The 14,613-nt window shown below is 42.1% G+C and overlaps 1 protein-coding gene across 1 annotated transcript; it reads left to right on the top strand.

The window, feature by feature from the left end:
* Positions 1–524: 524 nt before the first annotated feature.
* Positions 525–1,737, top strand: LOC137828467 (C2H2 and C2HC zinc fingers superfamily protein). The gene is made up of 2 exons (XM_068635064.2): positions 525–1,214; positions 1,388–1,737. The coding sequence occupies exon 1, from the start codon at positions 651–653 to the stop codon at positions 1,191–1,193; it is 543 nt and encodes a 180-aa protein (XP_068491165.1). The 5' UTR covers positions 525–650; the 3' UTR covers positions 1,194–1,214; positions 1,388–1,737.
* The last annotated feature ends 12,876 nt before the right edge of the window (positions 1,738–14,613 follow it).

Genomic DNA, 14,613 nt, shown 5'->3' with positions numbered 1-14,613 from the left:
CAAAACAGTAAAATCTTCATATTTTTTACTTTAGGTGATGTGAATCATCGTGCATTTGTTAAACAAGGAAAAAGTATATCGCATTCTCTTGCGCATTCTGTTTGCCATTTTGAATCAAATATAGCAAGTTAATTGACAGCTATGGAACGAGAATAAAGTGGGAAACACTAAAAAATGATACGTTTTTCATAATATTGCTGTTAAGATTAGAATTGGTGTGAGTACGCGAGAATCAGTCACATTGACGCGGCAAAGGAAATTACAAGCGATGCCAAAAGAAAACCACCACCACGTCATGAAAGCAACATAAGAAGAAATTATAATCAAATGAAATGGAAGAGAGAGAGGTGGAAGTGATAAAAATATTCTCAAGGTTTAGACCCATCATAGAGCCGGCTAAATGGAAAATCCCATGACAAAACGCCAAAATCACACTCTCTCTTGATACAAAACCGCTACTCTTCTACACAGTCTTACCCAACGTTTTCTTCTTGTCTCTATATCTCACACCTTTCTAACACATCCTTTTCTCAATATAAAGCCCTCACATCTTGCAAATCTCTTTAAGCGTAAGAGATTCACAAATTTATTTCTTTCTGAGAGAAAGAAAAAGGGAGAGAGAAAGTGTGTGTTGATTGATTAACCCTGCTATGAATTCAGAGAAGCCAGTCAGCCCTGAGAATTTAAGTGATGAAAATGATCAAGAAGAAGCACATGATGACACTGGTGGAACCAAACGCTCTTATGAGTGCACATTCTGCAAAAGAGGCTTCACAAACGCTCAGGCATTAGGGGGTCACATGAATATCCATAGGAGAGACAGGGCCAAGGCCAAGCAATTAACACTTGACGCTTCACCTTCAATGAACAAATTCAACAGTGATGAATCCATAGTCTTTCCTTTTGTCTCAGAAACTTTAAACCAACCCGCAAGGCCTTACTCCATTTTGGAGTCTCAGAGGAACTGTGACATGCAATTTCATCCACCAGCACCTGCAAGTGCCTTTTATTATGAGCTTTACGACCCGAGGTCTCGATCTTTAACTTTTAACCAAGAGCTTGGCGGTGCCAACTTGAGTCTCCAAATTGGTCAAACTCATCATGTGGATGATAACATTCATCAAGTCAGGAGAGGAAACCAGAAAGATAATGAAGTGGACTTGGAGCTCAGACTTGGCCATGATCCATACTGAAACGCCTATGTATAATTTAAGGTAATTCACATTTATGTACGTCTTTACATAATTAATTGAGAAGATTGCATGTAGCACAAATCAAATGAAATTCTTAGATAGAATTTTAGGGCAAGCCTCTTTTCTCCAATTAAGACAGGTATAACAAACGGAAGAATTTGAAAGCTGATCACAAATTCTCCACATATTATCAGGTTGAATGTCTAGAAAGGTGTATGAAGAAGTATCGGAACTAACACTGAGGTATATAAATTATATTGTTGTAGTTTACTATATATATGCAAGAAGTAGGAGACTAGAAAGAAAAAGGCAGCTAAATGCTTAACCTTCACGAATGCAAGAGCATTTGACAGTTGAATATGTGTATATATATATATAATGGGAGCAGCAATAACCTAGGTTTTTCTCCTTTTGCTTGTATTTCGTACGTGTGTTTTTTGGATTCTTATTATAAGATACAATTAACAGTGTTATATTCAAGTTATATTGTTTTCCTACCTATCTTTTCTTTTCACTCTATGGTAATTCAATTTTTATAAGGTAATAGAGGTTCATATTAATTAGTTAAGAGGATTGAAGTTTGCAAGAAGACGTGTCTTTTTTCTTGTTTTCAGTTTATTATGCATTCAAATCATGATTCTTTCATACTACTCAGAAGATTGAGTTTGATTCGTAAACAGGATATTCTCTCATTTGCTTTCTTGTCAATCATTAAATTCAACATATACTGCACATCAGCACATGCTACGACTGTCATTGACTAGGTTTGAATTTATTAGGGGAGATTAAAGTACCTCAAGGTCTACAATTCCAATTTGGTGATTTTGAAAATTACATATAATATTAAGGGCCTAAAATTAATGAAGAAACTTATAGCCCTGTATACCCATGACAATCCATCCTACAATCATCAATCTCAAGTTTTTCTCTAATTTTTAGCACTTAATTAGGGGTGGAATTTATGTTGTGCCTCCATATGAATGAATGCTTTTGAAGTTGATAACGGAGTAAATAGTTAAAACTACCCTTTTAGCCAGAAAGAAAATGACATTTAAATTGCTCCTAACTTTAAGAAATTTGTTTGAGCACTATTGGGTAAATGTAATGGAAACATATAATGTTCATAAATCGACAGTATTCTTCATCTAATACTTTCACGCGGGTACAAAAAAAAAAAATCATGTTCTATGAGATTTCATTGAAGAGTTTTGCTTATGTAAAAAATAGAAAAACCTTTCTCTATATTTTTTTTATAAGAATTCATTTTCACTATTTAGGAGGCACTGTAGAGCAGAATATGTATTTTCTGCTAAAAGAAAACCTAAAAGAAATAGATAGGTCAAGGGTTAAATTGATGGATAGAAATCAGTAAATCAAAACAAGATCAGTTTCACGTGGGTTTCATTTTCTTGATACCAAAACATTTGGAGGTAAAAATTAGAAAGACAAGTAAGAAATATATATCAGACAATCTTTAATGCTGCACGATTTGCGTTTGAAGAAAGGATTGGTGAAAGCCCTTTGAAAATAATTAATATATATATATATATGTATATATATATATAACATCTTTTAATCCTAACAATGTTATAGTTGTTATATATAGTATGTGTGATTGATTATATAGGTTACAGAAGTTTATGATCGATTATGGGTACAAATGATGGAGGTATGCATTAAATCATATAAATGATTTTTAGAGCTCTGGTATCTGGTAGTTTTGTCGAGGATACAAAAGTTAGAAGTATCTTACAAATTGAATTTTGAGTAAATATTTGTATTACACTCATAATCGGTTACAGGAGCAAGTATTACTATTTAGGTTGAAATACCTAAGAAGTAGTCCGAAGTAATATAAACACTATTATTGAAGAAAATGTTTGATTCATTAATTGAGTAAAACAAATAATGTTCATGATAATCCATTACAGTTATATTGGTAGAAATCCACTTACATTAGTCATAATGAATAGAATCAATTATTCTTATTTTTTACTCACACTCATTGCTGACAAAAACAAACTCACACACTTGGTACATTTTAGTATGAAGTATTATTTTATCATATACGTCCTACATAATAAACATTTATTTCACATAAAAAAATATTATAGACAAATAATTTTAAATATGTAATTATTTATTAGATTAATGAAATAATTTAATTATTTTTATTTTTAAACAAAATATAAAGTAAAATTAAAATATATAAATTATAAAAGATCTTCAAAGTGCTCTCATTGAAGAATTAAAAATGATGTAACTGAAAAAATGTTGATCATGTTATTATAATTTATATATAAAGCGTAAATTTTAATTGACAGTAAAATTTGAAGATATAGTCCCACAAAATACTTGAGTATGTACTAACTTGTTTTTTTATATATGGAATAGTTAAATGAGTTTGGACAGGGTAACCTATTTTGCAGGGTGGAGTGACCTAGCCATACTTACCATCAAAAATTGTATATTTGAAATTTATATGTAGAAGTATGTTATGGCAATAAATTGATGCCAACAATGGACAACTTGATATCATGACCCAAGTTAACTTTCAACAATAGAAATACTATACATTATTTCCTTCCAAAACATAATAATAAATTCCATGCTCTGTTTACAATACAATCACAGATTATTTTTAGACTTTCAACCATTGAAACAGGTAGACACTCCAGATATATAAACAACTAAAAACTCATCTGCAATCAGATTTTATTATTATTAGTATTAGTATTAGTATTAGTATTAAGATTAGTCAATATTAAATTCAAGGCTAAACGGAGAACTCTTTTAGGCTGTTGCATCTCTTTAGAGGAACTGGTTTGTCAATTCTGACATTGCTGTGCTGGGTAATATATATTGAGAGAAATAAGGTAGAAGGTGAAGTGTTATATTACATGTATGTGGTTTACTTTAGTTTTTTTTTTATATATTCAAATTCAGACTATAGTGTTAATATAAATCATTTAAGTTCATTTTATAATGAATCTAGTTTAGATTTAAATTCATATTTTTAAATTTTGAATCCAATTAATTAGTGTTAGAATGAATATGGATTGAATAATTTTTTCAATTGAAAAAATTAAAATTAATGTTGATTATAAGAATTCCTTAGATTAAATTTTCTTTTTTTAATTTCGATTAAAATATTTTTTACTGGATTTATAAAATGTTTATATAGTCTGGACCGCAGTCAAGTTCTCAATTCAGTCTTAATTAGAAAATTATTATCATTATATTAAAAATGAGTTTTGTTTATCACATCAATCATTATTATTTATCTTCTCAAGGTTAACATTAAAAAAATCAGCAAATAATAGATCATTATATTAAAAATAGAACCATATGATGTGCATATAAATACATTGCCGTAAGATAAAAAAAATATTATAACAAAAATAATAAAGCAATGAATAAAAACATAAAAAAGGGTTTTAATTAGTGTAATCTAACATAATTCTATTTTCTTCTTTAATTATTATTTATTGTATAGAATTACTTTCTTTCTTAAATTTAATAATTTAATTTTAGAAAATATTTTAACTATCTAATATAAACACATATAACGATTAAATTAACTTAAATTTATAAAATATAATAATTTTGATTAATGTATTTACCGATCGGTCCTCGGGCGTTGATTAAACCACTGGTAATGTTGGTGCCACGTAAGCAGGTCCACGAGCAGCGCGGACTAGTACCTCGCAAAGCACGTGCGCCAAGGAGCCAAGAGCGGTTAGACATCGATCATTAGGATGTACCGACTTGCCACTAGAGTGGAGAGGTCGGACATCGGAAACTCAAACAGTAGAGATGCGCCACGAGAAGTGGATCCCAAATGACACACCAGTTATCAGTAAGGGAGAAGCCTAGATCACGAGTGCCCATGCATGTAGAGTGGACGACGCGTTCAGGCGTGACACAAAGTATAAGAGCCACTAGAAGGATATGGCCTGTAAGGGTCACGTTCAGGGGCGAGCTGCATGCATGGCACATGAACAGCTAGGGCACTCCCAGAGGCGGGTGACCCTAGAGATCAAGTGCACGAGGAGGCATCCAGGTGGTCATCCCGTCAGAGGTTGCACTCCAGTTAGGGACCCCACGCGCTAGGTTATCTTGAGAATAAGGTAACAACAGTGCTGAGCCTGCCCATCAGAAAGGCCCATTTCAGGTAAACAGGAAACCCTAATTTTAGTCTATAAATAGTAAGTTAACAAACTTGACAAGGGAGAACTCTCTTGCGCCGCTAAACACACACACAGTAGCAAGATTATACAATTTTCGGTGTTTCCTAGCCCTAGTACTGACTTGAGCGTCGGAGTGCAAACGGCCGCTAGGGCGCCCTTTGTCTTTGTGTTTCAGGTGTTCATCATAGGAAATACACAAGTGAACGCAAGGACTCTGGACGTAAGAGTGGCGTAGGCGTACGAAGGTGTTTCGAGTCAACCGGCAGGAACAATGTCCATCTTATCCAAATTAAATAAGATTAGATTAAAAAAAATAAAAACTAGATTTGAAAAATCTAAATCAATTTAATTTAATTAAAAGGATTTAAATTTTTAAACTAATCCACTAAAAAAAACCATTAAATAAAACTTAGTTTTAGAAAGAACTAATTATTTATTATATTCACTAAATTAGAGACCATTTAATAAATTAAAAAAAATAATATCTAAATTAATTTATATTATTAACAAAAAATTAGAAAATAATTTTTAAATTGATATCTAATCATTAACTACTAAAATGTTAATTACGACTTTTTTTCTCAGATAACACTATTTCTACTTTTATTTCCCCATCCAACATACTTTTATTTTTATTTTCCTATCTAGCACCCTTTTATTTTTATTTTCCTATCTAACATCGTTTCTTCCCATTGTTTCATTTTGTATTTAAAAATTAAAAAACCTCTTAGAATTTGGTTTCTCGGGGACTCAATTCCTCATATAGTACTATTTACACATTTATTTCTCCATCTAGCACCCTTTTGTTTTTATTTCCCTATCTAACACCCTTTGGTTTTTATTTCCCTGTGTAGCACCATTTCAAAAATAAATAAAAAATAAAAAATTAAATTTTTTTTTAATAATTTTAATTTTGAATGCATTAAAAAAATAAATATTTTTAATGTTTAAAATAGTTATTAATGAATAAAGAAATCATTTTTTACAAACTAAAAATTAATAAATTAAAAATGTTTAATTTTTTTTTTAAGAATGAAGAAAATAAAAAAGTAAACCCTACAATAACATAAAAGTTGAATCTATAAATATAAATTATTATTATTATTATTATTATTATTGATGATGATGGAATCATGTTAATTTCAAGTAAAAAATACAGGACATAATTATAAAAAAAAACAAAGTTAATTAGTATTAATTAGTAGTGGACACACTAATAATATTGAAGTGTACCCTAAATGCAAAATCCAAAAAAAAAACTAATGCAAATGCTACATTTAATGCTTAAAAATGAGAAGAAAAAAATGTAAAAATAAATAAATATAGAAAATAAAAACAACAACAATAAAAATAAAAACAGAAACAAAAATAAATAAAGAATGGCAAAAAAAAATAATAACTAAAAACAAAAAGATATAAAATAAAGGCAAAACAAAATAAGATAAAGATAAAAGAACCTCAAAGGGAGACATAAGTCAAGTCGAATAAGAACTCATATGGACGTAAGAGAACAACATGGTCGAACAAAAAAATGTTCATATTGTTAAACACTCGGACACACAAAAAGAACGTGTGCCAACATTACTGGATCGTCCATGCTCTTGTCGATTGACTCAGCCGTCGTTGACTTCAAAGGCGGATGGTGGCTCCTCCTATTTCTTGGTGGTTTCTGCTCTCTCCTTGAGTGATCGAGAGTGGCTCCGTTGAAACAGAGGGGGCCCTACCTGTTGATTGCACTCCAACAATCAAGTCAGTATTGGGCTAAAAAACAATAAGTATGCAAAGCAGTTTCAGTCTTAGAAATGACGTACCTTTCTAGGGTTCTTACCACCCATTATATAGGTTGTATCTAGGTCAACTCCCTGTACCACGAGGATATTTCCTTAAGTGGAATTAGGGTTGTTGGCGAGGCATCCTATGACGCGTTGCACAATCTTAGTGTAGCCGCTGCACAGGACCTTCCTCTTCTGGAGTGCAAAATCTTAACAGTATGGCCGCCAAGGTACCAACTCATGCACCAGCGCTGCAGGGCCATCTGTTCTATGGGTGCCCTAAGTATTCACGTGCCATGCATGCGGTCTCTCCTTGGGTATGAACACTCATTAAGGCGTTGTTAGCGAAGTTAATCTAAGACAAGCAAGATAGCCAACAACGAGCACAAGAGATAAATTGAAAGAAAAGGACTTCATAAATAAAGATATATGTACAAATTAGTCAAATATTTGCTTGGTTACAAAATAAACACAAGGGGGAATCACTGCTAATCGGCGTCCACTAGCTTCACATCAGCAATAGTCTTCGTCAGCCCAGTCTGGGAGAGATCCACCCCAGGATGCACACAGGCAACCTGGGTTATGGCATCCTCAAACCTTGTTGTGTAAGACTCTGCTGGCATCGCGGGTGAGTTCATCCTTGGTCTGTAGGAAGAGTTCATGCTTGCGGACCAACTCCTCCCTCAGCTTGGCCACCTCCTCTTCGAACTTGGCCAATTTTTCCCTCATCTGGGTCACCTTTTCATCCCTACTGCCAAGCTTCCCCGCCAAGTCATCTACCTCAACCCGAAGTTCACCATTCCTAGCATATAGCCTCAAGGTTTCTTGAGACTTCTCAAATAAGATCTTTGTACCGCCCTGGTGGTCGGGTGTGATGACGTGGCATCCTGCTACAGTATAGGCGTATTGACAAGGCGCCAGGTTGGCAGAAGGGAAGGAAGTCGGGGGGCTCGTGTAGTCGCCAGTTGTTATATTGGCGTGTTCCGATTTCCAGCGTACCAGAATCGGCGATCGGCAGGTTAAGGATGAAGTCGCCAGATGTAGATTCAGGCGACCTAGTCATCGGAGATCGCCAGAGCAAGCACATCGCCAAACATGAAGAAGAAGCAGATTATGAAGGCGGCCGGCGAGACCACAGGGAAGGTGTATGAAGGCCCCTAACTCGCCAGTTCCAGTAGAGATCGCACTCCCAAGTTAGCTATGCACTGGGCAGTACCATGCGTAAGTAACTTAGCCAAAATGAGAGTAGAAGCAGCGCCAAGTCAAGGAGCCTCCAGATGATGGCACGTGTACAGTTGGATGCGAGCCACGTGTCCAAATCTGTAACTGCCAGGAGAGAGAAAGCCACCAGGTATATAAGAGTTCTTAACGAACTTTCTGAGGTACGCACGTTCAGTTCATACACTTTACGCTTGCGAGTTAGAGCTGACTGTGAGAGAGGATTTGCACGGTTCTTGTTCTCTTAGTATTTGGTGATACCGTCACTGACTTGAGCGTTGGAGTGCGATCGGCCGCAGCGGCGCCGTACTGTTTCTTTGCAGGTTCTTGAGGTAGATCCCGAAGAGGAACGGAGGTGAGAAGCGGTGCGCACGTCGATCCTTTGACGAGGCAGTTTCCAGCGTTCCGGTCAACAGGCAGGATCATCAGGCGCCCACCGTGGGGCCGTGTAAAACTTGCTCCCATCCACAGCGTGAGTTCGTGGAAGTTTCGAAGTTCTCTGCGTGGTTGTGTGCTGGTACAACCATCGTTCGCGGTTTGTCTGAGTTTCGTTCGGTGAATTTGCGTTTTGTACCGTTCGTTGGCTTTTCGATCGGTGGAGTGAGGTTTCCTGCTGTTTGCGCGTGATTTGTTCGGTGGAGTTTGAGTTCTTTCGCTCGATCGGTTGTTCGCAGGGTTTATGGTGAAGTTGTGGTTTTCTTTGAAGGTTTACGGTGTTCTTGAGTTTCTTGCGCAGTTTCGCACTGCTTTCTCCGATTGATCGCCGATTCAATCGTGGCTGAAGTGTTGTTCGCGGCATTCCTGTGATTCGCTGAAGTTCATGAGAAAAATGACAAGCAATCGATCAAGTCCGGTTGCGCCCGTGGCACCTGTCGCTGCTGAAGGCGCCGCTGCCATGACCATGGCATAGATGGCAGAGATGATGCGCTCGTTGCAGGCAACTGTGGAAGCCTCACGCGTAGAGCAGGCGAGAATGCATGAGGACCTGGTCGCCTCTCGCGCCAGGAACGAAGAGCTCAGCAAGATGACTGAGGAGCTGCGTCAAGCTCTTCAGGAGCAGCAAGGGCGTTCTGCCCCGGAAGTGGTTGCGCCATCGTCGCCACCTCGTGTTTTTCCCATGCCTTTTATTCAGGCGATCAAGGACACGCCCATTCCCGCGAGCGTGGTTCCGGTTAAGGCTGTTTTCACCGGCGTGGAGGATCCTGAGGCTCATCTCACCACGTTCCATACGCAGATGATGCTGTCAGGAGGGTCAGACGCCGTCTACTGCAAGATGTTCGTGAGTACGCTCCAGGGAACGGCGTTAGAGTGGTTCGTGAGCCTGCCTAACGGCCACGTAACCAATTTCCAACAGTTCTCGAAGATTTTTGTCGAGCAATACATCGTGAATAAGGCACCGCCCAGGGTGTCTTATGATCTGTTTGATATAAGGCAGTACCAGGGAGAGTCCCTCAGAGAATACCTGAATCACTTTGGAGCGCAGATGGTCAGATCGCCGACCAAGGATGAAGAAATGCTGGTCTATGCCTTCAAGAAGGGCGTGCAGCCAGGACTATTCTGCGAGGCCTTGATCAAGGCTCACCCTGCGACGTTTGCTGAAGTCAGGCGACTTGCGGTGGCTCATATCGCTGACGAGAATGAAGTCGCCGAGAAGAGAGGAAGCGTGGCTCCCGCCAGGCCACGCGCCCAGACCAGGATCCAGCCGCAGAGGGTGCTGGAGACAGCAGTGGCGGCCAGGAAGGACCAGAGGACTCGCCATCCTTACGATAGGAGGAACAAGGGAAGAAGCCAAGCGCGCCCGCAACCAGCACGCCGGGAATACAATCGCCCGCCTAAGCACAAGTTTGTCATGGGACTGGCGGATCTGATCGCCATTCCTAACATATCTGCTAGGCTGAAAGCGCCTGAAAAGGTGGGCGACAAGGTGCTGGGGTCAAAGCCGGACGCTTGGTGCGAGTTCCACCAATGTTTCGGCCACACTTTGGACTCGTGTTTGTCCTTGGGATATCAGCTCGACGATCTGGTCAAGAGCGGGTTCCGAAATGACTATCTGCTGGACAGGAGGACGGGGGGAGCGTCGAGTTCCCAGCCAGCAGGTGGAGAAGCCCAGCAACACGAGATGCCTATCCACGGGGAGATCCACACCATTGCAGGGGGCTTCTCAGGTGGTGGATGCACCGCATCGCAGAGAAAGATGTATGCGCGATTGGTGATGACAGTGGATATGTTTGAAGATCACTCGCCGGAAGTGGACATTACGTTCACCAAGCAGGATCTTCGGGACGTTGTGCCTCATGACAACGATCCCATAGTCATTTCGTTGATTACGGCGGGAAGGAAGGTCCACAGAGTTCTGGTGGACCAAGGAAGCTCGGCAGACGTGATGTTCTGGCCGACTTTCACGCAGCTGGAGTTGCCCCTTGACCAGCTAAGGCCCTATGGAGGGTGCCTATATGGGTTCGCTGGTGACCAGGTGGAGGTCAGGGGGTAGATAGAGCTGAGAACCACGTTTACAGATGAGGCTGGTTCGAGAACGGAGAAAATCAAGTACCTCATCGTAAACGCACCTTCAGCATATAACATCCTGTTGGGAAGGCCCACGCTTAACAGGATAGGCGCCATTCCGTCGAATCGGCACATGAAGGTAAAGCTGCCGTCCATGGAGGGGGTGGTGATCACGATTAAGTCTGACCAGAAAGAAGCGAAAAGGTGCTATGAGAATAGCCTGAAAAACAAAAGATCAGTGAGTTATGTAACAACCACCCCACCTCCCGGTGTGAAGCCCAGATCGACGGTAACAAAGGAGGCCGCCGGAAGAGATGTGGAGATGGTGGACGCTGAGCTGGGCGAGAGGAGTGCTGGCCTGGAGGAGGAAGAGGAGCGGAATCGCCCTGAAGAAGCGAGGGAGCAGGGAATCGCCAGGGCGGTGATCGCCAGAGAATCCAGGCCCAAACCTGTCGGGCAGTGGCTCGAAAAGGAGATCGGAGGAAAGGTCTTCAAGCTGGGAAGATCTCTGGAGGTCGATCTCCAGGACCAGATCGCCAAGGTGATTGAGCGGCATCTGGACGCGTTTGCATGGTCCGCTTCGGACATGCCCGGGATTGATCCCGACTTCTTGTGCCATCATCTGGAGATGGACAATTTGGTGAGACCGGTGCGACAAAGGAGAAGAAAGTTCAACGAGGAGAGGAGGCAGGCGATCAGGGACGAAACACAGAAACTCCTCGCTGCAGGCCACATCAGGGAAGTCCAGTACCCTGAATGGTTGGCAAATGTCGTGCTGGTGAAGAAGAGTAACGGGAAATGGCGCATGTGCGTCGATTTCACCGACCTGAACAAAGCTTGCCCAAAGGATTCGTATCCTTTACCAAGCATTGATGCCCTGGTCGATAGTGCTGCAGGGTGCAAGTTGCTGAGTTTCCTGGATGCCTTCTCGGGGTACAACCAGATCAAGATGCATCCCATGGATGAAGAGAAAACAGCCTTCATGACGGAGAGATCGTGCTACTGCTATAAGGTGATGCCGTTTGGGCTGAAGAACGCGGGGGCCACGTACCAGAGGCTGATGGATCGAGTACTTGCACCGATGCTGGGAAGGAACGTGCAAGCTTACGTCGATGACATGGTCGTGACCTCGCAGGAAAAAAGCAAGCACGTTGCAGACTTGGAAGAATTGTTCACGACGATCGCCAAGTTCAAGTTAAAGCTCAATCCGGAGAAATGCATTTTCGGCGTGGAGGCTGGAAAGTTTTTGGGTTTCCTCTTGACTGAAAGAGGAATAGAAGCCAACCCAGACAAATGTGCCGCCATCTTGGCGATGAGGAGCCCAGCCACGGTGAAAGAAGTCCAGCAGCTAACAGGTCGGATGGCAGCCCTATCTCGCTTCGTGTCAGCTAGCGGAGAAAAGGGACACCCCTATTTTCAGTGTCTGCGGCGCAATAATAAGTTTGTTTGGACGAAAGAGTGTGAGGAAGCTTTCGTCAAGCTGAAGGAGTATCTGGCGAGCCCGCCGGTTCTGTGCAAACCACTGGTGGGAATCCCTCTCAGGTTGTATTTTGCTGTAACTGAGAGGGCGGTAAGTGCGGTGCTCGCCCAGGATCAAGATCAGGCTCAGAAGCCTATCTATTTTGTGAGCAAGGTATTGCAGGGCCCCGAAACGAGATATCAGGCCCTGGAGAAGGCTGCGCTGGCTGTGGTGTTTTCGGCGAGGAGGTTGCGCCACTACTTCCATAGCTTCACAATACTGGTGATGACTGACCTGCCCATCCAGAAGGTCTTGAAGAAACCTGACGTTGCGGGAAGGATGGTGAAGTGGGCTGTAGAATTGTCAGAGTTTGATATTAAATATGAGCCCCGAGGCCCGATCAAAGGGCAAATCTTTGCAGATTTCGTGGTTGAGCTCTCATCAGAGGCGACGCGGGTTGAAGGAGACGATTTCCGTTGGGTACTCTCGGTGGATGGATCGTCGAACCAGCAGGGTAGCGGTGCTGGAGTCATTTTGGAAGGGTCCAACGGCGTGCTGATCGAACAATCTCTGAGGTTCGCCTTCAAAGCCAGCAACAATCAAGCAGAGTACGAGGCGCTGATCGCCGGAATTTTGCTGGCCAAGGAGATGGGAGCTAGGGTGCTGATGGCTAAGAGTGACTCGCTACTAGTCACGGGGCAAGTAACAGGCGAGTTCCAGGCTAAAGATCCACAAATGGCGGCTTACTTGGCGTATGTGCAGGAATTGAAGAGTTCCTTTGCCTCCTTTGAAGTAGTGCATGTGCCCAGAGAGCAGAATGCCCGAGCTGACTTGCTTGCCAAGCTCGCCAGTTCAGGCAAGGGGGGTAGGCAGAGGACGGTGATTCAAGAAACTCTGAAGACGCCAAGGGCATTTGTAGCAGATCACCTGGTCCTTCAGATAAGCAAGTCGACGGAGAGAGCAGCGAGAAGCCATAAGTCCTTGACGCAAGAAACTCTGAGATCGCCGAGAATTAGAGCGTGTCAAGGAGAGAAGGTGAGTGTGATGCAGGTCTGCGCCACCCATGAGCCAGACACTTGGATAACACAGTACAAACGGTGCCTGGCAGATGGCCTCCTCCCACTGGATCCGACTGAGGCTAGGAAGGTAAAGAAGAATTCCAGCAAGTACACATTAATTGATGGCGATCTGTACAGGTTTGGGTTCACTCACCCACTCCTGGAATGCATACACGGCGAGAAGTGCACGAGAATCATGGCGGAGCTCCACGAAGGTATATGCGGAAGCCACGTCGGGGGTCGAGCTCTGGCCGCGAGAACTCTCCGTTCAGGCTACTACTGGCCATCGATGAGGGAAGATTGCAAGAAGTATGCCCAGTGTTGCAAACAATGCCAACAGCATGCCGATTGGCACAAGGCACATCCCGAGGAGTTGAAGTCGATCTATAGCCCTTGGCCGTTTCATACTTGGGGAATCGACATCCTGGGACCATTCCCACTGGCGATCAGGCAGATGAAGTACTTGGTGGTGGCGATTGAGTATTTCACCAAGTGGATTGAAGCAGAACCAGTGGCCCAGATCACCGCACACAAGATCGAAGGTTTTGTGTGGAAAAACATTGTGTGCCGGTTTGGAGTGCCTAAACGCCTAGTGTCGGATAATGGGACGCAGTTTGCAAGCCACCTGTTGAAGAAGCTTTGTGAAGGGGTGGGAATTCAACAAGTGTTTGCATCCGTCGAGCACCCTCAGACAAATGGCCAAGTGGAGTCAGCCAATCGGGTGTTGTTGAGAGGTTTGAAGAGAAGGCTTCAAAAAGCCAAGGGAAGTTGGGCTGAGGAGGTGCCCCGTATAGTTTGGGCGTACCACACCACCGAGCAGTCAGGAACCCATGAGACCCCCTTCAGCTTGGTCTATGGGTGCGATGCCATGATTCCAGTGGAGATCCAGGAGAGCTCGCCGAGATTCCAGAACTTCGTAGAGGAAGACTCGAATGAAGAGAGAAGGCTGAACCTGGATCTACTGGATGAGGTCAGGGAAGAGGCGAGGCTAAAGGCTGAAGCCGTGAAGAGAAGGATTGAACGAAGATACAACTCGAAGGTGATGCCAAGGCAGTTTAGAGAAGGCGATCTGGTGATGAGGAAGGCCCACCAGTACGAGATGGAGAATAAACTATCACCCAAGTGGACTGGACCGTTCAGAATAACCGAGGCGCTCGGGAACGGAGCCTACTGCTTAGAGACGCTGGAAGGAGGGGCGATTCCCCGCACCTGGAATGC

This window comes from Phaseolus vulgaris, chromosome 7 (assembly GCF_051622355.1).
Source record: "Phaseolus vulgaris cultivar YP4 chromosome 7, ASM5162235v1, whole genome shotgun sequence".
In the NCBI taxonomy this organism is placed as follows: Eukaryota; Viridiplantae; Streptophyta; class Magnoliopsida; order Fabales; family Fabaceae; genus Phaseolus; species Phaseolus vulgaris.
Note: the sequence above shows the minus strand (reverse complement) of the source record. Positions and strands in the feature narration are given on the sequence as shown.

Excerpts from the sequence above, each read along its gene's own strand:
- LOC137828467 (XM_068635064.2), top strand. The coding sequence starts at position 651 with ATGAATTCAGAGAAGCCAGTCAGCCCTGAGAATTTAAGTGATGAAAAT.